General features: G+C 34.7%; 1 protein-coding gene across 1 annotated transcript; it reads right to left on the bottom strand.

Moving 5' to 3' along the window:
- Window positions 1-108: 108 nt before the first annotated feature.
- On the bottom strand, window positions 109-27230 carry LOC132196013 (uncharacterized). The gene is made up of 3 exons (XM_059618377.1): window positions 27155-27230; window positions 1181-1407; window positions 109-601 (listed from the first exon to the last, which is right to left on the bottom strand). Exons 1-3 carry the CDS (start codon window positions 27228-27230, stop codon window positions 554-556), a joined length of 351 nt encoding a protein of 116 aa, XP_059474360.1. The 3' UTR covers window positions 109-553.
- Window positions 27231-27493: the final 263 nt, after the last annotated feature.

Raw genomic sequence — 27493 nt, 5'->3', positions numbered from 1 at the left:
AGTAATTTTATTCCATTTCTTTATAACGTTAAATCTGCTTTTTTTTAAATAAATTTGATAATATGGTGAATGTGTTAAATATGAAATAAAACACAGCAGAAAATTGTACATGGAGTAGTGAGAGGAATGATCAAAACCACAAGTTTATTTTGCACGTGTACTCTCGCTATACAATTATTGTTTTGGGGTCATGAACGTGTGTCTACATTTTAATCGACTAGATAACTCTCGGTGCTACAATAGTATAAGTTTTATTGTTTTTTTCCATCCATATTATATTGCGTAAAAGCTAATAATCCAAGTATCATGCGCGTAAGTGTTAAAAATTGAGGAAAGCAGTTTGCTATTGAATACATTCTTGAGGTACAAAACTCATGAAGGAAATGAATTATATATTATGTTTGTACACAACATTCGGAAGCAATAAAACAACAACAAATTTCAGTCCCAGCCTGCTTAATCGAGGAAAAGTCTTGCAAGAGAAACCTGTAGGTGTGTCGATGAAATGAACGATCAGGGGCGATTCGGAAGTGAAGAGGGTCGCGCGGGTTGATTATTTCTTACGCTGCTCCATCGCCGACCTTGCACCAACCGATTCAAACTGTGGATACAAAAAATTTCAATTAAAAAAATAAATTTATTCTAAATTAATATTTTTTGGTGATGAAATGCACTAAGATTAGTTTTCAGAATATTTTGCATTTATTTATTCATTTTGGATTAACAGAAAATGATTTTTATTGAAAAATTTTCAGGGCAGCTGCGAAGAAAAGTGCAGAAAGTAATTTCCTGTGTGAGATGTGCGGAAAGGGCAAAAGTCATCTCCGCCATTGTAGTGCAATCGTTTCGAATTCTTGCTTTTTCATTTTGCAAGACCAGAGAGAAATTTTTAGAATCTCTGGTTTATTTGGCATTTTAGAATAGATCATTTTATTGAAATCAATTTCAAATATGAAAACCAATTAGATAATAAGTAAATAAAGTTTGTCACCAATTTTATTTTTGCACGAACCATAAAATTATTAAAATGAGTTTCAATTAGAATACGAATTACACATTAATTTTATACTCACTTTTATAAAATTAAATTAATTTTGTATAAAATTGTTTACTGAGGTGATTTCAACTTTTATTCAACATATCGTTACAGTTTCAATTTTTAAAGGACAAAAATTTATACCCATTGTCTGAGTGCAGGCGGAATCCTGTCGATGGCAAAGAGCGGCTGCGTCCTGCGAAGCAAAGGTTCGCCTCTGGGTGGCAGCACCGGCTGGAAAGAGTCTGACCCTGCAGGGTAGGCGAGGGTCTCGAGGGCGGGCAGCTCAGGGGGCATTTGTTCCCCTCCGCCGCCGTCCGAACGCTTTCCGTGTCCGCCGAAGCACGAGTGGCCGAAAGCTGAGCAGCCTCCTGCAATTCAAGATTTCAATAAAAAATTATTGCATTCGTTTTGATTTGGCAGGCGAACGAGGAAATAGGTGGAGAAACTAGTTCCTATTGTTGTCGACCGTGACTCGGCGATAATCCATTTGAATGAGGACGCATTTTCATTAACGCCTTTTTCAAATACGAGGCGGAAAAGTTCTCGTTTTCCTTCCAAGGTTGAATGAAAGTGGATGAAACCTTGAACTATTTTTTATTCTTCACAATTTTAAATTTTTTGAATTCACTATTAATTTACTAAAAATAACCTGAAAATCTTTGGTTTAATAAATTTATAAATTAATCTAAAAAAATTCTAAGCGCTTTTTGATTTGATGAAGTTTTTTTAGCTTATATTATGTTCTAAAAGTGCTAAAAAAAGATTGTTTTGAAAAGTGAATAAATTGAACTTTCCTCAAACATTTATGCAGTGATCCTCAATTTTCTAATGGCAAAATGTGTAGCAAAGTTTACTTTTAATCGATTTGTGTCTATTTTATGTAGGTGAGCAATTTTAGTTAAATATTAGGATTTTCTCAGTAAATTGTGCGCTGCGTTTTTAAATGCTGCTGTAATTATAGAGGATTTTGGTGTTCCATCCACTTTAATTGGTCCGCGTGTTCGTTCCGCAGATATGAAATCCTGCGTGGGGTGTTTGATTTACGTCGTTTGTATCAATTATGCATGCACAAAGGAGAAAATGAGCGAGGGCCTTTTCAATTTGCTTCCGACGAGAGTGCAAATAAATCGAGAGCGCTCGTCCGGAGGGGTCATCAAATATTCACAACAACCTTTTCCTAAAAACCACTTTCACTCTGATTTCTTTTCGCTCAAAAACTTTTATTTCAACTAATGCTTATTCTAGCTCCACTTGACAAATCTCTCAGCTATAAATAAAAGTTTTCTTTTGAGCGAATTGTGAAATGAGCACTGGCCGGGAAAAGTAAAAAATTCAACGAGCCAAGAGAAGTGTTGAGAGCGTTTAAGTGCGCGCGCGTTTGCTGCACGGCTCGTTGTTCCAAGTGACACCACTTGGCTGATGGACAACGAACCTTCACATTTTTACAAGTCTTTTCCCAACTGCTCTCTCTGCAAAATTTTCTCTCTCTAATTAAATGCGAAACGTTGTTTCCCTGCCCAGATCTCCCGACGGATTCGAGAAACTGCTGTAGCGGACCTTTCACATTTCACCCCTAGCTGATGCTGAATTTTTGCATAAATAAATCGTGATCTGCAGGAAATAACAGCTTTTGTTCGACTAATGCGTAAGCAGGGAATTGAGTCGCTCGGATGAATAAATTAGCATGCGGAGGAGTAAAAAATAATACATGCAGAGCGTCGTATGCGATTAGAATTTTGGAAAAGATCCCCGCTTTTGTTTAGCATAATTTTTAAATCTTTTCATTTCCCCTTTTTTACTGTATTTTTTCACCACAACAAAAGAGATTTTTATTTGTCTTCTGCTTTTTTTCATCAACGTCAAAGAACAGTTTATTTGTGCTTTGTATTAAATACAAATTCATGATTTTTGCTGCTTTAATTGTTATTTTAACGGTTTTGATCGTTTTTTCAATTTCCCCCTGTAATTTGAAATGCGAATTCCCAAAACACGTTTTTTTATTGGGTCACACACATACTAATTTTTGATAAAAAATAATCATCCAAAATAATAAATTTTGCCCTAAAAAACGTTGGAATTCATGACCGTGTGGACGTGCGTCATCAAATTGATACAAAACAAGCTACTTAACTCTAAAAATCTGCATGTTTACAATACAATCTATAGCAATTTTCTTGCAATTTAGATTGCAAATAAAACTTTGTTAAATGTTTCTATACAAATATTTTCCTTTAATTTCCACTGTCAACTGATATCCATCATAAATGAACGCAAATTTTAAACAAAATTGCTTTAATAAATGACTAAAGAACACTCAACAAAACCATTTAGGAGTTCAAAGTTAGCAATTTAACGATTTTCACTTATATTGCTCGAAAATATTGACTTTACTAAAAGCAAGGTGGCGAAAGTTCGGAAGGATTAACGAACGGCGATTTGCATAATGAACAACTCGCTTGTGTTTCTTGGCTGTTTTGTCTGAATGTTGTTTCTCTTCTGAAAATATTATTATTTCGCCCTTTCACACACCTGGAGTCGTTTTTCGCCCGCCGGATTATTTAGCACCGCACACGGATGAATAATTTATTTTTACCTGCAGCTCTCGAGAGCAGATGAAAAACAATGACGCCCTCGCTTAATTGCGCCGCCGAACAATTGCGTTCGCATCTAACGTCTACCATGTCTCATTAAAAAGCAACCGTGTGTTTTACTTTAGCTCGGCTTTTAAAATTAAAACTCGACCCGTTGTTATCATATTTCGCGTGCACAATCAGAGAGCGTGGGCAGAAAATTTCGTTTGCATGCGGCGTGGGCTGATGAAAATACACAAAAGCAAATATTTTCACGATTGCGGTGTCCCTTGCTTGCCTTCGAGTCAACACACATTTCTGGAAAGGCGCCTGCGGCCGTGTCAAAATGAAATCTCCATGCAAACGAATCGCAGCTGCACCAAAAATGCAGCAAATAAACGTCATTATTCACTTTGGAAACTGAATTATAGATATGAAATCGAACGGAAGATCTTTCAACACTTTTGATAGGAAATTTAAAAGGAAAAAACTGAAATTTTTTTTAAATTTATGACTTGTATTTCAATCTTTTTCCAAATTTTCTTTGTGATGATTTCAAAACATTAACAGACACTACAATAATAGTATAATAATAACAGAAAACTGTAATTTAACATTATTTAATTATTGCATATATGTGATATAATAATAATAATAACAACAATAATAAAAATAATATTTATATTAAAAATAATTATAATATAAATAATGATGGTGCTTGATACAATCGTTAACCACAAAGTTGACCAGATATAAATTTTTAAATTAAAATTTCAAAGTTTTATTTGGGGAAAATAAGATTGGCTTTCGAATGAAAAAGTTGTCATCTTGCTAGCAGCACTAATTGCTGCAAACCCGATTAACCTTTTTTTCTAATTGACTACTCGCTCCATCAAGTTGCTCCCTCGCAATTGTCGCCCTGTTGTGCAGCGTGGTCGCAATTTGCCTTAATTGGCTTCAACTCGATTACCTTTCGATTTTTAGCAACAAACCTCTGCTCTCTTATTTCCAGCAGCCAGCAAATAAAAAACAGGCCGAGCGCATGATATCGCCTCTGAAATTACCTTCGTAGCGCGCAGCAGAAAAGATTGAATCGAGGTAAAAAGCGAGGGCCCTTAGTTTTGCTATTCTTGTAACAACTACCAATCGCTTCACTCTTATTTCGTTTCTGCAAGAGTGCTATATTCATAGTATTGAAGTGGAATAATGCGCAATTTAAAATGTTTCTTGTCTGCATTTATTAGTGTTGAGAGACCTGCTGGAAAAATGAAATAAGAACTGACAAATTATTACTATTTAATTATACTTGAAAATTTCACAAAGCTTCACTGTAGGAAGAAAATTTTCCTACATTTATCAAAATAATAGTGTTATTCATAATTTTTAAGCCTTTTTATGGAACTTGATTGGAAAATTTTGGTTTTAAATTATGTTCATAGCGCGCAACAGAAGGAAATTCATAAGAAACTTCCCACAATTAAAAACAATTCATATGTTCTGAAAAGATCAACCAACTTTAAAAACGAAACCTCCAGATTTTTTTAAAATGAATCTCGGGTTAATAAAGAATGAAAAGTGTCGCATGAATATTTCAATCGCAATTTGCGTCCTCGGCAATAATCAAGAGCGTCGAGGCCGCTTTACACAATCAGGGGCGCGTTGGCGGCGCAATTTCGGAAAACGCCGCAGCTCAAAATGGAAATTGTGTCCGGCGCGCGCGGTTTTACTCCCCGTCGCGGCAAATATTACTCTCGATTATTTGCACGACGAGGCAGGCGGTCGCCTTCATCATTTCCATCTCTCATGTGCTTGCAATAATTGCAAACAAACAAAGTTTAAATGCGGGTGCAACCACCGTAATGCAAGTTTGTAGAGAGTTAAGGGGGAGCAGGGGGCACAAAAAAGTATTTTTAACAAACAACTGACAGCAAATTTTTATTCTGAATAATTTGGATAAAAAAAAATAATAAGTTTAGTTGAAGCTGAAAAATAATCGTAATCAATGGCTGGAGGAATTGCCTGTTTTTAAATTTTTGTATATATTTTTCAAAATTATTTGAGATAAAACTCAATTTCAGCGCTCTTTTAAAATAATTAAAAAAAAAATTAGCTTTGAAACCAGAAATCCTTTTCATAAATTGAAAACTTTAATTTTACCAAGAAAAAGTTCACATTCTAAAGGAGAAAAAAGATATTCATAAAATTTTCATTTTTTTCTGCTAACAAAGAAGGAAATTGATGGTTTTATTGAAATAATGCTTTTTTTTCGCAGAGATTTTGAACTTTTCAAATTAAAACTTTTCTTTTATAGAAAAACGAGCGATGGGTTTTAAATTTTTATATGCCAAAGTACATGTTTAGATTTGAAAGTTTTAAATCCTATCACATTTCCACATTGTTGATCAGGCGTATTTGTACAAAATTAATTCCAGGTGTTTCACGCAGAGGCCTTAATATGTATAATTTGCATTGGTTTGCATATTGGATGTCACGCGAGCTAATTCGCAGCCAGAGAAGTGCATCCCTCTCTGCTCAGTTTCAGTTGATTAATTCTGGCCAACGCAATCCACACCCTCGCGCGGGCCTCGCCAATATGTGGAGGCGCAGATTAAAAGGCAATTGCCGTGAAATTGCGGCGAAAAGTGCGCGCGAGGCCAAAGTTTTGCCCTTTTTCGGCGTTTACATTTGCAAATCAAAGGGAATAATTCTAATTAAATTATCGCAGATTCTTTGCTCGCGTTGTTCACGCGGACGACGCAAGCGGATTTGTTTGAAATTTGTTTGCCGGATGATGAAATACGCGCATTGAGCGAGAATGTTATTCAAGTGCAGTGGTGGCGGAAAAAGCGCAGTCGAGTGGCTTTTTGCACTTTATTTGCTTGCTTTGCTCAAACGCACAGACACACATTTTCAATTCATGTTTAAATGCCGCTGAGGATGTTCGAATTTCGATTCTCCAGCAAAATATTAAACATTTCAGCCTAAAATTTAATTCACGAGGCGGACATTGAAAAAAATTACTGAAACAAAATCATTGTAAATTTTGAAGTTGGGTTACTTATCATTTTAATTTTAATAACATAACTAGGGTGATGTGAATATGATTTTTTTAATTTTTTTTTTTATCAATTTTAAGTGAGCAAATTTTAAGACAATATTATTTCACAAAATTCCCATAAGAAGCAGAAATGTGAAATTTTTCAAAAAATCAATTTCCCAATGTTTATTTAATGTGTCTCTTTGAAATAAAAAATTGCTAATGTGCAGCAGAAGCGCCTTGTTCATGCTTTTTTCTATAGCGCTATGAAATAAATTTGGAATGTTAAATTTTCTCTTCCTTATTTTCAGCAAAAATTGCGGAACTTCTTCCTCCAACTCTGAATAAAACTTTGTTGGTGTTTATGACAAAAAATGGCTCTAACCGCGCTTCAAAGGGAATATTTAAAAACAAAGAAGTTTGAACTGGCAACGGATTAGCAGTTTCGGGGGTGCAACAGTTGTGTGTGTGCAAGAAACGAAAATGCCGTTTCGTAATCCGCGGGATTAAAATTCGCGGCTTGAAAAAGGCCAACTTTTCTAATTACAAACTTTTCGACTTGACAAATAATTATAATGACGCGCGCGTCGAAGCGGAAAATTATGCTCAGCGAGTTTGCCGCTTGCACAAGCCATAAAATGATCTTGTTGTTGAATTATTGAATGAGTGCCCATCAAATCTGAATGTTAAATTGCGCCGTGTAGACGGCACATTTAGTAACAAAATATACATTTCTTCTTTTGCATCACAGTTTTGAACATTTTGAGAAAATATACATATTCTAAATTTATTTCATTAATTGAACTATTCACACTAAAACATCTGCCTTATCCCTTTCACAAAACATCTGCCCTTTTGTATTTTGCCCATGACGCCAGTTTTGAGATTTGCACTTTTGCAAACACACCTGGCGCTTTCCTTTGTCAGACCAAAACACCCTTCCAAAATAATAAATTATAAATTAAAACTCTTTGTTGAATTCTGTCAATTGCAGACACCACCCCTTTAATTTCGACATTTAAAAATAATAAATTGCAAAATACTCTAGACCAAACAATACTAGAATTAAATTCCAAAGACACGAGCTAAATGTTGCATGCCTCGCGCACACGTGCGAAACAGCTGGAAGAGACACAAAGGCCCCTTTGTAATCACCCCCCAAATATTTGGCACCTGGTCTGCGCCACCTTCGATAGGGGTGCTGCGTTTTGACGCAGCTAGACAAAGTGTGGCGTCTCTTTGCACACCTGCATGCTGCGCGGCCCAAGCAAATATCAGCCCCTGCAATGGCTGAGGCTGGCGCTTCGTCTTAAGAATAAGACCTGCTCGAGTGTCTCTTAAATTCCTTCCCCCTTTAAATGTTTTGTGACCTACATACACACACACACTCTCACAACACACACACACACACAAGACTTCTCAAACAACACTCACTGACATAAGTTCAATTATAAAATAAATTATATTAATCAATTAAATTATTACTAATAAGCAACAGAAGAAATAATTACATCTTAGAATTTAAGAATGCAACTGAATTAATTACATCAAGAATAAAATAAAGGAGAATTGAAAAATCTAGAATGTAACTTAGCAAGTTTAATAAGTCCACTGCCAGAAAATTATGGAATTAAATGTGAAACATTTCTACTTGATGTTGAATAATAAATAAAATGTTAAACACGAATGTTCCTGAAAGAAAAGTTCCTAATTATAATGTAACGCATGTTAAATTTAAGTCAAATGTGCCGATTAGAAATTAAGTTTAGTTCGCGAAAGACTGCTCACAAAAATCTAACGGGAAAACAAAGAAACCCATTTATTATCACAATGTCAAGGGGTGCAAATTCACCCCGCAAACATTCGCACCTGGCGCACACCTGGCGCACACCTGCCTTGCACCTGGTTCCTCCCCCGAATCCTTGCAAATTCATATAAATAGAGCTGCGCGAAACAGCAAAAGTACACTCAGTTTTGCGACGCCGCCTTGCTGCCTCTCTCCTGCTTAACCCGCTCTCCTGGCCCATCCTTACTCTGTCCATCCGCACCCTGCCATAGGCTCTGCACCCTTGTTACTCGTACCAGATGCTTGGTCTCCTAATTTTGTAAGTGAGCAGTCTGAAATTTATCCGTGCTAGGAAACTGTTTGTCAATCTTTTATTCTTCTCGAATTATATCGGTGTATTTTTCCATTTGGTTTGCTACAAATAAAATCCCCTTTAAAAAGGAGTTCTCTCTCTTTAATTTAAAATAAATACCAGTTGAGATTATTTTCTTAAGAATTAAATTTTGTTTATTTTACTTAAAATAAACTGGCATCTTAAGAAGCACTATTGTATTGGAAGTCTCTTATTAAATCTTGACCTCTGGAAATTTTAATAACTAAAACGATTCCAGACTTCCAATTGAGTTGCTCGCTTCGAATTAGTTATTTGCAACTCACGTCTCCATTTGGTCTGGAATAGAGCAAGGTGTCTTATTTTCCTGAATTTAAAGTGAATCGTTGCGCCACCTAGTTTTCATCCCCTAAATTTCCTTTCAAATACTCTCCCCACTAGTTAACAATAGCTATTCACTAGACTGTCAAGGTGCACAGCCGTGTTTACGTCTGCGGCCAACCAACTCCCCAGCACTCTCTCTTTTAAGATAATAAATACAAGACACCCTAAATCTATCTAAACCGGGAGGCGACATAAAGTGGCATCACCTTAACGGGACGAATAAAATTTTTTTTTCCCTTTTCTCTTCCGACTTCAAACCAAAATCTCAACTGGAAAATTTTTTTTTCTGATAAAGATCGAATTTTACAATGGCAACCGCTCTTAATGTTGAACCTGAGGACTTCCAAACTGCTCTTAAAAGTCCACTCCCGAATCCACATATTGATTCCGAATATTCTAAAAATACAGAATCTGAAACTGAATATGATTCTTCCAAGAAATCTAGAAAGAAATCTAAAAAGAAATCAAAACCCTCTAAAGGAGCAATTAGTAAAAATCCTGAAAAGAATAACACTACTGAGAAAAAGAAATCCAAGAAACTAAAAAGCATTGTAATTCAAGTACCTCCAAAGACTAATATTCATGATCCTTCCGTTGGATCTGAATCTCTTAATGATTCTAACAAACATTCTTTAAATATTGAATTAGAGGAACAATATCAATTCCCACCTAAACAAAATATTGAAGATAAACAAAAAAAATATTTATGACTTGCTTCTCCACGGCCAGGAGACAATTGATAAATTGCAAAGTTATTTACCAAAAGAGGATTTTACTAATCTAATTGAAAACATGTACAGGCAAATTCAAAATGACCCAAACATTTATAAATCTGACATTTATAAATCTGACGATTATCATGACGATAATTATGACAATTATCATGAAGGCGAATATATCGATGATGATTATTCTGATCAATTGCTAAAACAAGAAGAAAAAGAAGAAAACGATTACAAACCAAGTATAAAATCAGTCGCTGGAACAAGCATTCAGCAAAATGCTATTCTCACACCAAAACAATTAAGCTCTCTTTATTCATTGATTCATACCTTCAGCGGAGAAGATAAATATTATTTTGCTGACGAATATTTTCAAAGTATTGAAAGACTTGCTAAAAATCATAATTTGGATAATACATTTATGCTTGAAGTCGCCCAAGCTCGCCTTAAAGATGCTGCTCTTGCGTACGCGCGCCGCGCTAAACTGCTCGATCTTGATAATTATAAAGAATTTAAGAAAGCACTTTGTGAACGTTTCCAACCATATAATGATGAAGTTTCTGCTCAACAACGACTTCTAAACAGCTATCAGAATCCTAATGAAACAGTAGCACAATTTGAACAACGTCTCTATTTCGATTTACTAAACAGCATCCCTCAAAATTTGCCAAATGCAGTAGAGAAAAACTATCGTACAATGCTCGATCACATGGCCTTACGCATTTTCCTTGATGGTTTACGTCCAGACATCGCCGCCGCAGTGCGTGTTAAATCTCCTAAAACTTTTTCTGAAGCTGCAAAAATTGCCAAACAAGAAGAACAATACCTTGAATCCCGTAGACAAAGAATGCAAAATATTAATGTTAATCTAATTCCTCATAATATTGATCCCACTCCACAACAAAAGATAACGCAAGTAAATGCAATTGAATATGCTCCACGCGATTTAGACATTCCGCAAGATACTGATAATGTTTTTGCGCAAAACTATTATCATGCTGCTCCAATTCCTAAGAATGATATTCAAAGTTTCCGCCCTTCAAACCAACCAAGAAAATGTCTCTATAATTTGAATCCTAGTAAATGCAATTGCCATTTGAAATTTTTCCCATCAAAAATATCCATGCTAACTGAAACTCGCGTTTGCACTAGAGAATGCAAAATCCATAATACAAACAATTACCAAAAACAACAAAATCCCAATAATCCACAAAATTATAATAATCAACAAAATAAAACTCAACAAAACTATAATCCGCAAAATCATAATCAACAAAACTATAATAACCAAAACTACAATGATCCAAATCAAAATTATAAATGCATGGGCTGCGGTTCTCAAAACCACCGCCGTGCACAATGCATTCATTTAAACACGGTATGCCGCGTGTGCAACAAGGTCGGTCACATCGCCCGCGTCTGCCGTTCCGCTGCTTACAAAAATTCTCCCTCTCCTCAAGATGAAAATCCTGTTTTAAACAAAATAGTTTCCATGCTCACCAGCATTCAATCGGCAAATAGCATTTCAAATTCGGAACAACAGGATCAAAAAAACGGGGTTGTTACCCCGAGCCAGAATTAAATACTGAGTTTCGGGGAAATAATGAGTGTCCAATAAAAACGCATCTTGCAACTTTTCCTTCAAACAGAGACACTTCAGGAGTCTTCACACGATTAAAAGTAAATTTTAACGAATCAAATGCAAAAATGATTAATTTCATGGTTGATAGTGGCTCACAACTTCCTTTAATTCTCTCTTACACTGATATACCTGCGGGTACTTTAATTGAGCCTCTCCCTCACGCGATCGTTTCAAGTATTTCGGGAGATAATTTAAAAATAGTTGGAAAAACAGCTGCTCATATAGAATTTGGCAATTATTCTAATATTGAGCCAATCTTAGTAATTGATGGAGAATTACCATTCAATTGTGGCGTTCTAGGCGTTCCATTACTTTTAAAATCAAACACTACAATTAATTTTCCGTCAGAATTACTAATTGTAAATGGCAATCCAGCTTATTCTCATTTTTCTAACACAATTTCTCCAAATGATCCATTTGATAAAGTTCAAGCATGGATTAATGAAATTTCAATCAAAGACCAACAAATGGAATGGGACTATTATTTAAATGAAATAGACTCACTCAATGCTCTTTTTCAAGAAACAAAAATTCAAAGCGTAAATAAAATACTTTTCAGTGTTGGCTCAGCTTCATTTTCACTAAACAAAAACTTCAGTATTAATACCAATGCGCTCTCACATGACAGTAAATTAAATTCAAATGTCGAATTTAAAAATGATATCAAAATACCTAACAAAACTAAGAAACATAAAAGTAAATCAAGTATATCAGATACTTCAATTAGCTCCATGTCTTACGTTCATAAATTAAAATGCTCTGACTGCGAAAATAAATTAAAAGCATTCGACCCTGACGATCTCTCTCATACATCGGATTCCAATTCCTGTGAAATAAGCGCAGCACGTGATTATTTACTTGAACCTAAATCTGCATACTCGGTTTTTGCTAACGCACCTCCACAATTTCATGCGCACCTTCAAGATAAATTATTAGTTCAAGAAATGAATGATGAACAAAAATTTAATGTATATCAAGCCATCACAACAATAAAGAAACAAGGACAAATTCCACTAATTCTAGAAAATCATACTGAAGAACAAATTAAAATAAATCAAGGTCAATTAATTGCTACCGTCTGCCATACAAAGATATTAACAAAAGATTCAGTCCCAGAACCTCCTCGAATTGAAAGTACTGAAAGCATTCCAGATTTAAATGAAAATCAAAGAGCAGAATTACTCGATCAAATTATAAAATATAATCATCTAAATCCTGACACGGCATTCAAATGTTCAAATCTAATAAATAAATATCATGACACCTTCTACTTAACTGAATCAGATAATATGTGCGTAACAGGATTAAAAGTAAATTTCACCCTAGACACAAATGAGCCAATATATATAAAACAATTTCGTTTGTCCGATTCCGATCAACATGAAGTGGATAAATTAATTGCTACTTTAAAAAGCCGAAAACAGATTGAAAAAGCGTTATCAAGCAAATATAATTCTCCTATTTTTCTACTCAAAGGAAAACTAAAAGAAGATGGCACAAGACGATTCAAATTATTATGCGATTTAAGAGCAATTAATAAACACAATAGACTTGATTATTTACAATACCCTTCAGCCACTGACGTGCTTCAAAGTATTGGGCACTGCAAATACTTTTCTACATTTGATCTGCATAATTGCTATAATAAATTAGAAATTGATGAAAATTCAAGAGAATATTTCAGCTTCACACACAGACTTGAGCGTTACAGATACACAGTCCTTCCTTTCGGCTACTGCGCTGCTCCGAATTTACTCATAGCTTATTTGCATAAAGTATTTGAAGAACTACTAAATGAAAAGAAAATAGTTTATTTCTTTGATGACATTTGCATTGGAAGTAATGACATAGACGAGCATTTAAATACAATTGAAAGATTGCTAACTGCTGCACGTGGTGTTCGATTAAAATTCTCTCCAGAAAAATGCAAAATTATGCAAAAATCAGTAACATATCTTGGATATACAATTTCTGAAAAAGGCTTACAACCAGAAGAATCAAAAGTAAAAACTTTACTCGAAATGCCGAGACCGAAAAATCAATCGCAAGTCCGCAAATTCCTGGGATTTATAAATTTCTATCATTCACTGATAAAAGATTACAGCCTCCACGCAGAAGGGCTAAATAATTTATTGAAGAAATCAAATAAGAAATTCATATGGACTCAAGATGCAGAAGACTCTTATCTATACCTTAGAACGGCACTAGTAAATTATCCCGTGTTAATTTTCCCTGACCAGACAAAAACTTTCTATCTCTTTGTCGATGCAACTACCACAAGCCACATAGGCGCAATCCTTACACAGCAAATAGAAGACATTTATCGTCCAGTCGCCTTCGCCTCAAAAAGAATCTCATACAGTAAAAAACTATTAACAATAAATATTCTGGAGCTCTACGCTGTTGTTTTCGGAATAAAGAAATTCTCAAAATATTTCCCAAATAAAACAGTGACTATTAAAACAGATCATAAAAATTTAATTTTTCTAATGAATCAAAAGAATTTGCCAATCCATATCGCACGCTACGTACTGTTTCTCTGCACATACAATATAAAATTTGAACATGTCAGCGGAAAAGACAACCCAAGTGATTATCTTTCACGAATTGCATGCCATATCAGACTTGAGCAAGATTTTCATGACTGTAATTATCCAGGCGCTTTACCATATTTTGATTTGCATAATATTAAAAAGCAACAACAAAAAGATGAACAAATTGATTTGATTAAACAAAAATTAGACGAAATTCCTGAATTAAAATTAAAATATTTCACTGATGAAAATGGTCTCTTCTACAAAATGCGCTCTCCGTCAAATCCCGCCGACACAATATATGCGCCTCAGTCATTACGTCACAATATAATATGGGCTTTTCACTACAACCCTCTATGCAGCCATGCTGGAATCGAAAGAACAACCTTTATAATAAAACGAAACTTTTACTGGCCAAATATAAAACGCGATGTTACTCAATTTATTCGAAACTGCAAAACATGCAACTTTAGAAAAACCAACCCGACTAATAAAAAGCCACCAATTCATTGCATAGATCTACCAACTCACATTGATTCTCTCGTATCTTTTGACACAACTGGCCCATTAACGCTAACAAATAAAGGAAACAGATACATATTAAATTTCTTAAATCATTTTTCAAAGAAAATTACAAGCATTGCAATTCCTGATTTGACTGCAAAAACGATTGCTACAGAAATTTTTCATTACATTTGCATTAATTCCACACCAGAAAGATTTCTTTGCGACAATTTCTCCAGTTTTAGAAGCGAAATTTATAAAAGTTTAATGCAGCTCTTAAGTGTTGATTACATTTATTCTGTATTTTATAGTAAAAAAGCAACTGGAGGTATAGAAAGATCAATTCAATCGACTTGGCATACACTCTCAATGATACAGAAAAATGATTTCAATAATGACTGGGATATTTATTTACCTGCAATCAATGCAAATTTCAATGCACTCCCTAATCTATCCATAAATAACACACCATTCACAATGGAAACCGGCAGAATCTTTAGATTTCCATGGATACCAATAGCAATCCATCAAAAGAACCAATTTTATAATGAAGACAATTATGTTCTTAATTTACGTGAAGCACTCCAAACAATTTACAACGCAGCAGTGGAAGTAAATAAAAGGCAAAATGCCAAAAATGAAAAATATTACAATAAAAATGCGGAGGATATCAAATTCAAAGTAAACGATTTAGTTTATATAAAATTCCCAGCTGCTCGACGACTCGCTGGACTGAAAAACGCTCTTATTTATGCAGGACCGTTTATTATTGAAACTATCAAAAGAAATACTACAGCTTACTGCCGTTCGTTAGCCACTCATAAAATAGTTAAATGTCACGTTGACAGACTAAAAATATTTTACGGCTCTGCTATATTCGAAGTACATGAGGAGGAGGAAGAAATATCAAACAATATAACTGACATGCATCAACTGCCAAATGCAACGTATCCCAAGTCAATAACTTCTCTCAAGTCAATACAATCGTTAATTGAAGAAGAAAACCCTACGCATGAGCCACCCGTTGAGAATAATGAAAACCCAAATATAATACAACATCCACTAAGCATAGCCAGCCATCCGAGCATAATTTTACAAAAAGCATTGGATACACTCACATCCGACTCTGAAAAAAGCAAGAAAAACGGCCTTCCTGCTGTAATGACACAGCCAACCACCGTGACGGAACAAATAAATAATATAAAAAGCAAAAGCTCTGGCCTTCCTCAACCTCTACAAAATGATGGCTCCTCTTCGGATTCAGAATCCCACAATGAAATATACGCAAATGAAACAGAAATTTCAGAAAATGAGAAAGAAATAATTAAACTAATTAAACAACCTATTCAAGCAACTAATAGAATTCTAAGAGACAGATCAAAACTTAAAAAGCCAGACCGACTAAACTTATAAATTGTAATCTAAATTCAAAAATTATAAAATTAATTTCAAAATATAATAGCAAATATAAATAAAGATATATTAAACAAACAATTTGGAATTGTTTGTTGCAGATTGGCGCTCACTGCTGGAGCAAAAACAAACGACCTTCCAGAAAATCATAATGGGTTTAACGCTATTCATAATGGAGTTTTAATTGAATATGATAATTCTATAATTTTTCCGATAAATTACATTAATATACTTCTTGATTTCGACCTTCATTATTTAAGGGAAAATTTCATACAACTGCAAAACTCTCTCTCTACAATGTCGGCTTTTCTACGAAACGAAATGGAAAATTTAATATCATTAAAATCGGTCAACCTTCACAATAATATACAAATTCAATTGCATAATTTTGAAACAGACATCATAGAAAAACAATTATATCTTGATGAATCAATCAACGCAACGCTATATTCAATGATTCCATACTCTGCGGAAAGAAAAATTAAAAGACAAGTAATTCCATACACAGATACAATCTATTCGACTCTTTTTGGACTAGCAAAGCAATCAGATATTGAGCATCTAAATAAGCAAATTAATGACATAAATATTAATAACCGCGAATTAATAAATAAAATAAATGATCTTCTCATTTATATTAATATAACAAGGCAAATGGCTAATCAACTAGCAATTACATTCGAAAACAAACATATAATAGAACAATACAAAAATTTTGAAGCGCTATTAAATAAATTAAAATCATTCTACTTCATTCAAATTAACAGTTTCAATGCGGAAATAAATAAACTCTCAATTATCTTCTCAGACATACGAAATGAACGACTCTCACATCATTTAATTGCTCCAATTAAACTACTTAGAATTCTGCAAGAAATAAGAAATGAATCCGCGCGATCAGAGGAACTACAACTAATTTTTCCCTTAGACCTCCTTAATATATTTAAATACTACCAAGTGGCAAAAGTTTCATACACGACAGACAACCTCGCACTCAGACTACTCGTTCAAATTCCACTTTCTACAATTAAGGGTCACTTCACTCTCTTCAAATTACAGCCCCTGCCTCATCTCATAAATAATAATATGACAGCATTAATTGATTTACATAATAATTATATTGCCCTATCAAAAGAAAATAAAAATTATATCCTCCTTAATCAAGAAGATATAAATAACTGCAAAGTTTTAAACCCACTTATTTGCAATTTGAATAAAGCCATTCTTAGTGTAAAAATCGATACATGTCCCTTAGCAATTCTTAAAAATAATACTTCTCAAATAAAAAGACTCTGTAACATTAATTTAAAAAGTTTACAAATTCCATTCTTTCAACGACTAACAGGCAAAGGACATACATGGGCTTACAGCATAAATAATGAATTTTTTGGAACATTTTATTGCCCACAAAAACTTTCACAAGATTGGTTTCGAGTACGTGGCACTGGAATTTTAAAAATTGAACAAAACTGCATTGCTCATGATGAACATCACAGCCTATTCCCAACCACTAATAAACACATTAAATTAGAATCGTCAAAACAAAACAATATAATAATAATGAACTTAATTTCTGATCAAAACTATGAAAATGATTTAAAATTGATTGCTAAAAACACAGAAACACCTATTTCTGAAATTTTAAACATTATCGAAACAGAGGCTCTTAACGACAGAAAAATAAATTTATTTGCCATACAAAAATCACTTGAAGAAATGAGAAAACAAACATACTGGACAGAAATTAAATTCTGGTTCCATAAATTCAAAGAACACTTGCTTACATTTTCAATTACTACATTAATTTTCATAGCCTTAGTAATAATTATAAAACTAAAACTTTGCTCCATACTGGCTAAATGTTTTTCATGCTTCAATTGTATCTTTAAAATTCTTTGCTGCCTTCGAATAAATAAAAGATCGCCCGACGCCGCTTAAAGAAAAATAACCTTGACCACTTTCAATAACCAACGTCTAACAGCCCTATAGAACCCTCCAACAAACTGTCATACTAAATTACCATTCTTTTATTTCCTGAGGCACATTTTTCTCCACTTTCCCATCTATTCTACTAACGCAAAAGACGAAAGAAATTTTGTTTTCAGAAAGCCAACAGAAGTTCACGCACATTGATCCTGTAACAAAACGCAACCATACAAGACATCACATCTGCTCCATCGAAAGTGTGACCACCCTTCTCACGCTCAACACGAAGCCCTACCGTCTGCAAACACAATGGACACTTTCGACAAAGACAAGAATTTCTGCATTCTTATAACTCTTTTCTGGGCTCTTTGCATTATTATCTTTTCAAAAGATACTCAATGTTTAGAGATCCGACAACTTTCACAACCTCAAAACGGACGAATTTTTATTCAAATTGGCCACGCTCAAATGACACATCCTTTAAAATTCATTATTAGATATGACATCTTTGCAATTTATAATGACACTAATCAGCTAAAACGTAATTGTTTAAAAACAAGAGATAAAATAATTAAATTAAATTCATATAACATTTCAATCGACACACAAAACTGGAATAATTCATGTGCAGAAATAGATAAATTAACTGAAAAATTCAGCAAAATTATATCACCCTTAATTAAAAATCCATTCATTAATAATTCAGTTAACTTACACACGCAAAATGTTACAATTTTGGATAATTCAAAAAATGATCTTTTCGCTTCAAAATCATTAGCCTTTTGGAATAAATCTAAATTTATTCTTAAAAATATTCAATCAACTCAACTTCATTTACTTGAATTACAAACAAACTATTCTATAAAAGAAAATACTCAATTACACAATTCAATTAACGTCAATTCGTCCGAAATGGCCATTCAAATAATTAAATCTACAATCTCTGCACTTCATAATACAATCACTGAAATAGATGATTTCATGAACTTAAATTATCTTAATGTAACTGAAAAATTTGCTGAATCTAATCTCATTTCAAAATATTTTTCAAACAAATATCCACAAATTACACCAACAGACCTACCGTGGTCAAAAGAAAATTATTATTTTAATAGAGGTATCTTGGGAATAAAATTCAAAATTCCATTTATACTGCCAAAAGAAAATTTCACAATATTTCTTCCAATTAATATTCCAGTTAAAATTCAAAATCAATTTTACAAAATAATTCCTAAATCAGGCTCCAAACAATTAATATTAAAATCAGCTCAAAACATTTCTGTTCTAACTAGAAAAGAAATTTATACAACATTTAATAAAAATAACAACTATGAGATACCTATTCAAGAATCAAATCAAAACAGTTGCGAAACCGATCTATTTACATTAAACGAAAACAATATTAATGAAAATTGTAATGTGTCGGTAATAGATCCAAGAGAAGAACAAAGAATTATCACCTTTGGCTCAAACAAAATAATATTCTTCGTATCACCGAAGAAAAATTACATGTATTTTAATTGCAAAAATATTGCAAAGGGAACAATAATTCAAGGTTTAGGTTTTATTAAATTCCCTGAAAATTGCTTCTTAAGCCAAAATCCAAATTTCAGAATAGAAAATTTAAAATTAAAATATTTTCCGACAAATATTCCAAACTATCAGATATCGATTTTTGGCAAACATTTAAATAATTTTCTGCCCAATTTGCTCCAACAAAAAGAAAAAGCTTCTCATATCAAATCAACAAATTCATTGTTAGCATTCGTTTCAGAAACTAAATTCATCACAATAATTAATTATGTAATTTTCTGCATACTTATAATATGTGCTATCTTTCTCATAATATATACGCGATACCAGATAAAGTTGGTTGAAATAAATAATATTCAGCCCTCCCACCTTAGATTTAACTCTCGTCGTTCAATCTATAGATCCGCCTCCCTGCCTAACTTCTCCCTTCTCACCGAAACGCAACCCCTAACCACGCCTACCGAACCTGAATACCAATCCCCTACCCTCTATTCTTATGAACGGGCAATGGAAATACTTAACAGTTTTGCAATCCCGCGCGTTTCTCAAAGTCAGTCACTAGACTTGTACGACACATTGCACACATATCAAAACCTACCTCCACGAAAAGTACAACTGAATACCATACCAGAGCAAAATGAGTCACAGCAAAGTATGTAGAATTATATATTTCATTTATATTTCAAAATTTTTTTTTAGACATACATAATATCCAAGTATAATTTTAACGTAAAATTTTTTTTTTTCCATTCATTCTGCCAAAAATCAAAGTAGGGATTTTTCTTCTTCCCGTCTTAAAAAAAAAAAAAAAAAAAAAAAAAAAAAAAAAAGGAGCTAAAAATTAAAATGGGCAAATTAATTTATTTAAATATCAATCCAACAGCACTGCTACAGTACGCCAACTGCCGACTTCAGTCCACTATCGATTGCTTCTCCATCACCAGAAACGGCTGCTATCATTTATGACTCCATGCGCCAATACAGTAATTCGCCTCACTCATCCATCAGCTTCAATCACCATGTGGTACTCGAAGAAACCCAGAAAATGATGGCTGAACGATTTTACAAACAGACAGTTCTAAATCACACTGGAAATGTCACCCAATCATTGTCAACTGATGAGTCTATACACCTCTTTAACTCATCTTACTTCCCACGCGCAGGACGCCTCAATCTGACCAGCACTTTGAGCATTCCTCACCTTCCTCTTCTGGGCTCGATAGTAAGTGCTATCAATGGAAAAACCTGCCGCGTGCCTATTCGTGACGACAACCTTTTCCCCACTGAACGTTTTCATACAAAACACCTCACTGAGTTCGAAATTCTCCCTATTGCACAAGAAGTGAAAAACTATGGAACGGACGTTCTAAGCCACCAAAAGATCCCTCTAATTGACACGCTCATCAATGGACCAGTAACATCGGTGTTCGTTTACTTCAATGGCGAACAACGACTGCCCAACTACCTTCTTCAGGGCAACGGACAAAGGGTCAATCTCCCCGTTGCACTTCACATCGACTACACAACCAAGTTGTTCATCTCCTGCGGCATAAAAGGCTGGGAAATTAACAGCCCTGACACCTTAAAGGCCATCAGGCAGACACTCCAGTACTTGACCCCGCACCACGTAGCTCTGATCACCACACTGCTATCCGAAATGAATGCTCCAAGCAAGCGGGAAATTTTAGTGGATCACGAGTTTCTGTTTCACATCATTCGGAAAGTGCTACCATGCTTCTACAAAGAACAGTGCGACCGCAACCCTGAATCGCACATCTATGATGCAATTCCGCAAGTGAACCCAACGGCAACCATGAATTGCGACTTTTGGCACAATGCTACGAAACAGAAGACAATCCGAGACTTTTGCGAAAGCGTAAGTGACGACCGCCGTAACATTACTGCCACGATCTTTGACTTTGTCAGTAAGTTCCCCATTGAACTACCGATGATTTATGTTTTCCACCCTCTTTTGCTTTTCGTCATGCGCCACTACGTGAATTCTCCAGCATACCAAATGCTGATGCTTTTCACTGACGAAGAATAATTCTTAAAGCATATAATTCCCCAAAATAAAACCTCTCTACTCAAGAATTTGTAATTCTTTTCTAAAAATTTTCATTAAACTTTAAATAAAATTTCATAATTAAAATTCTGAAATTATATTACTAAAATTTAAGAAAATTTTGGTTAAGAAAGTAGATATATGTAGACGGCACATTTAGTAACAAAATATACATTTCTTCTTTTGCATCACAGTTTTGAACATTTTGAGAAAATATACATATTCTAAATTTATTTCATTAATTGAACTATTCACACTAAAACATCTGCCTTATCCCTTTCACAAAACATCTGCCCTTTTGTATTTTGCCCATGACGCCAGTTTTGAGATTTGCACTTTTGCAAACACACCTGGCGCTTTCCTTTGTCAGACCAAAACACCCTTCCAAAATAATAAATTATAAATTAAAACTCTTTGTTGAATTCTGTCAATTGCAGACACCACCCCTTTAATTTCGACATTTAAAAATAATAAATTGCAAAATACTCTAGACCAAACAATACTAGAATTAAATTCCAAAGACACGAGCTAAATGTTGCATGCCTCGCGCACACGTGCGAAACAGCTGGAAGAGACACAAAGGCCCCTTTGTAATCACCCCCCAAATATTTGGCACCTGGTCTGCGCCACCTTCGATAGGGGTGCTGCGTTTTGACGCAGCTAGACAAAGTGTGGCGTCTCTTTGCACACCTGCATGCTGCGCGGCCCAAGCAAATATCAGCCCCTGCAATGGCTGAGGCTGGCGCTTCGTCTTAAGAATAAGACCTGCTCGAGTGTCTCTTAAATTCCTTCCCCCTTTAAATGTTTTGTGACCTACATACACACACACACTCTCACAACACACACACACACACAAGACTTCTCAAACAACACTCACTGACATAAGTTCAATTATAAAATAAATTATATTAATCAATTAAATTATTACTAATAAGCAACAGAAGAAATAATTACATCTTAGAATTTAAGAATGCAACTGAATTAATTACATCAAGAATAAAATAAAGGAGAATTGAAAAATCTAGAATGTAACTTAGCAAGTTTAATAAGTCCACTGCCAGAAAATTATGGAATTAAATGTGAAACATTTCTACTTGATGTTGAATAATAAATAAAATGTTAAACACGAATGTTCCTGAAAGAAAAGTTCCTAATTATAATGTAACGCATGTTAAATTTAAGTCAAATGTGCCGATTAGAAATTAAGTTTAGTTCGCGAAAGACTGCTCACAAAAATCTAACGGGAAAACAAAGAAACCCATTTATTATCACAATGTCAAGGGGTGCAAATTCACCCCGCAAACATTCGCACCTGGCGCACACCTGGCGCACACCTGCCTTGCACCTGGTTCCTCCCCCGAATCCTTGCAAATTCATATAAATAGAGCTGCGCGAAACAGCAAAAGTACACTCAGTTTTGCGACGCCGCCTTGCTGCCTCTCTCCTGCTTAACCCGCTCTCCTGGCCCATCCTTACTCTGTCCATCCGCACCCTGCCATAGGCTCTGCACCCTTGTTACTCGTACCAGATGCTTGGTCTCCTAATTTTGTAAGTGAGCAGTCTGAAATTTATCCGTGCTAGGAAACTGTTTGTCAATCTTTTATTCTTCTCGAATTATATCGGTGTATTTTTCCATTTGGTTTGCTACAAATAAAATCCCCTTTAAAAAGGAGTTCTCTCTCTTTAATTTAAAATAAATACCAGTTGAGATTATTTTCTTAAGAATTAAATTTTGTTTATTTTACTTAAAATAAACTGGCATCTTAAGAAGCACTATTGTATTGGAAGTCTCTTATTAAATCTTGACCTCTGGAAATTTTAATAACTAAAACGATTCCAGACTTCCAATTGAGTTGCTCGCTTCGAATTAGTTATTTGCAACTCACGTCTCCATTTGGTCTGGAATAGAGCAAGGTGTCTTATTTTCCTGAATTTAAAGTGAATCGTTGCGCCACCTAGTTTTCATCCCCTAAATTTCCTTTCAAATACTCTCCCCACTAGTTAACAATAGCTATTCACTAGACTGTCAAGGTGCACAGCCGTGTTTACGTCTGCGGCCAACCAACTCCCCAGCACTCTCTCTTTTAAGATAATAAATACAAGACACCCTAAATCTATCTAAACCGGGAGGCGACAGCCGATCGACTTGTGTGTTTGCTCGAATGTGTAGTGCGCCTAATGAGCGGCGTGGGCGCGACAAAGCAAATTAAACCCGGTCGCGCCAAAACAATAATAACTTTGCGCCATAAACTAGAGCCGTCGCCGCGATTCAATTACCATTCAATTTTGCACAAATGGAGCTCTCTCGTTTAACGACGCCCGACAACCGCTCCATTTGATTTTTACCAAACATTTTCCCAGCATTTGACTTTTATGGACAAAGCGTATTATTTGCGTTGCACTCGGCAGATTTGTCTTTGCCCAGAAGAGAGAGGCCTAATGGAAAAACGGAAAATCGGCGCTCGTTTTTTTTTTTTACTGCAAAACTCGATCCATTAAAGCAGCCCTTTGAAGTGTAACACAAAATGAGATGCAGGTATCGCAAAAGAAGCAACGAAACACACCTCAGCTTGCTTTGGTTCAAAATCAGTCAGTTTGAGTGATTTTTTTGCAGAAAATGAGAAAAATTGGAATTATCTGGTAATGGAATTAGCATTTCCTTCAATTTTGTAGAAAAAAAACTATTATTGAACTGCCATTGAAATAAACTTTTAAGTATATTTTTCAACTGAATGAAATATCTCAATAATCTATGTTAATTGTAAATTCCCATTTACTTTTACTCTACAAAAAATCCTAAAAAGCAGCTCAAAAGGTTGGTTTTAAAATTCAGATTCTTTGGTATTTGAAAGTTTTTTTTTTTAAATACATTGATTATGTTTCTTATTTCTTTTTTACTTACTTATTTTTTTGTTTATACAATATATTTACATATATTATTGATTTATTATACGTGACTTTGAGTAAAATAATATTAATACAGAGCGGAAGAATAAACAGCAAAAGCTGATTTGAAAGCACTTTTGTCCGTTTGCCTTTTTGCACGCTCGCCTGCTCGCGCATACATTTCCAATCACGTGTGTGGGTCGCAATGCAAGCGCAGAAGAAATATACAAAATTAATATTCTGGACCGACTGCAATTCCCTCCTCTTGAATGATTGGCTGCTTTCTCCGCTCTCTTCGTTTCCGTCTCGCTTCCTTTTTTATCCAGCAACACAAAAATCCACTTTTTTCTCCACTCGGGGCGAAAAAATGTAAAAATTTTTAAGGGTTGTTCAGCGGAATTGAGAGGGAGAGATTTATAGCGGCAGGCGAGAGGCGATTGTTTGAATTGGCGTGTGCATTTTATCTTTTGGTTCGTGAAAAGGAAAGGGCAGGGGCTGCTTTTTTTGTTTCGCCGCCGGGCCTGTCATTTGGCGCGCGCAATTTATGAAATGAGTCAATTCAACAAATGGTACCTGCCACCTGTTTGGCCCGTGTCTCTTTCAAACGCAACCCACTCGGCACAAAACACACACACTCGCCGTCACTTTTTCCAACTTGCGGAAAATTTCACTGCGCAAAACCAAAAGGGAAGGAAAGGGAATTTCTAAATCATTTTATACAATTTTTTTCCAATCGCTCTTTTTAACAGAACACTCATGAAAGGAAAACTTTTATTTAAATTTCATATATAGAAAATCTGATAGTTTTGAAAGCTTGCTTTTCCTCATTTTACAATAGAGAAAAATATTTTTAGTTAATAATTTTATAAAATGTGATAAAATGATTTATAAATTTCATCACATCATTTTCATATAAAAAATTTTTATATTAATCAAAATTATTTTGCCTTTTTCCCAACATTTTATTGGTGTTCATATACGAAATTTAGGAAAATAATATTAGATTTTAAAAGTTAAATGATTTTTTATTCATAATTTAATATTTTTGATACTAAAATTATTTAAACATAAAATTATAAAAATGACACGGTATGAATAAAAACTTACTTTCTTTCGTTCCCTAGTCAATCAGTTGAAGAGCGTTTTAATTAACTATGCAGATTAACGCAAGCCATAGAGCAAAATTTCAAATTCATCAACTGATGCACGCATTTTGCGATTAAATAGTGCCTGAATAAATCAATATTGCTACAAATATCACCACCGCGGGACGACACATGAGAACGCTTTGCAGCTTATTCAAAACGACACACGCACATTTGTCAAACCGATTAGAGTGTTTTGCGGCGTCATTAAGAAATCGCGCACATTTTGCTTTCGAAGCGGCACTTTGGCAAGATGAGCCTCAAAATCAACACACTTTGTTTCGACTTTGTTTGATCTATTTCCAAGTGAAAACACGCGCGGCCCCCTCAATGCAAACACGCGAGTTTATAAATTTTCCTAATTCAAATTGGGTTAGTTTTGATAAGCGACGAGTGCGTCATAAAGTGAATTAACGACGAGCCAAGTAGTTCTGACAAAATTCCACTTGCAAATTTGTTTCAAATATACACTCAAGCGAAACATTCAATTTTTCACTTTTGAATCGAGAAGAGACGGAAACTTAACTTCATCATTAAATGACTTTAAACTTGCAACTTTTTTTAAATATTTATTGATTTTTCCAGCTGTAAATATTTCAGCGTCATGAATCAACCCTCGATCTTGAATTTCTGCTACAAAATTGTTCATTAGAATTCGCGGCAGACGCGCAATGAAATAGACTTTTTGCTTTTCCGCTCGCGTATTTGAATGGGTGTGACAAGACGCGTGGATTAATCCTCTGAAGGATTATGCAACTTCTCATCTCTTACACTCGACAAGTGCATTTAATTAAAATATAATCATCTCATTACATTTGTTTTGTAACTTTCAAGCGTAAAAATAGAAAAAGAAAACTTTTATATTTAAACCTTTTATGTTATTTAAATTTATAATTATTAATATTAAAATTTTTTCATGTCAACTATTATTTCTTTTATGTTTGCGGATTGTAATAAAGGGAGCAATAAATTACTTGATTTTGAGTAAATTTTATCAATGAAATCCATTTTTTTTAGCCTTTTTTCTATTTATAAGAAATAATCCTCATCCTTCATCAAGCTTCAATTATAAAATGAAGCTGTCAATTGTTGATAAAATATGTATTATTTAAATTTAAAGAATTTTTAGTAAGCCAACAATAAAACATTTATTCCTAACACTTAATTTATTAACGTTAAATACCTAAACCTTAATTCATTTATTCAAAAAATAGTATAATTTATTGGAAAAACTAATTTTCTTTTCACAATCTAATTTTACTAAATTCAGCCCTTGAAATCTTTTTTATGTCAAGAGCATTGAAAATTAGGTAAAACTATAAAAAAATGGTCAATCTTCACTTTTGTGCTTTTCAATTCTAGTTCAGTTTGAAAATAAAAAGTCCCAAAAAAATTGACTTGAAATTGAATTTTCTCATTTTGATAGTAAATTATGTGCGGTTTTCCTTCATTTTCTTGTCTCAATCCGCGTGCAAAAAAGTCGGTCACCTGCTTCTGGAAACGGATAAAGCCAATATACACACTTTGCTAATTGAGCGACTTCCGCAAAGTGGATCAGCGCGTTTTACGGCGAAAGCGGAAATTGTCTCTGCCCCAAGCAAAGGATTCGCGCGCGAAAGAAAAAGGAAATTACTCACTTTTGGCGGCGGCCAGGGCGGCCACGGCCGCCAGCACGAGGAGGACGCGAGCGACGAGGCAGCTGGTGGAAGCCATCGGAGCGAGTGAGGCCGTCGGCCCGCCGACGCCGCCTTAAAAGCCGCCTCCGCCGCCCCCGGGCGCATGACATCGCGCCGCCCCCGACCACCGCTCACCCTCTCTACCCTTTCAGTGCAAAACACAATGAAAAGTGCACTTCGCCCACTCAACACTTCAATTCCAATTGAATCGAATTTATCATTATTTCATACTTTTTTTATATGAGATACTTTTTGAGTGTTTCTTATTTTTGCAAACACTGCTCATGATTGGCACATTCT

Source organism: Neocloeon triangulifer, unplaced genomic scaffold (genome assembly GCF_031216515.1).
Source record: "Neocloeon triangulifer isolate White Clay Creek 2 clone unplaced genomic scaffold, ASM3121651v1 ptg000011l, whole genome shotgun sequence".
NCBI classification, from domain to species: Eukaryota; Metazoa; Arthropoda; class Insecta; order Ephemeroptera; family Baetidae; genus Neocloeon; species Neocloeon triangulifer.
This window is presented reverse-complemented; position numbering and strand designations above follow the sequence as displayed.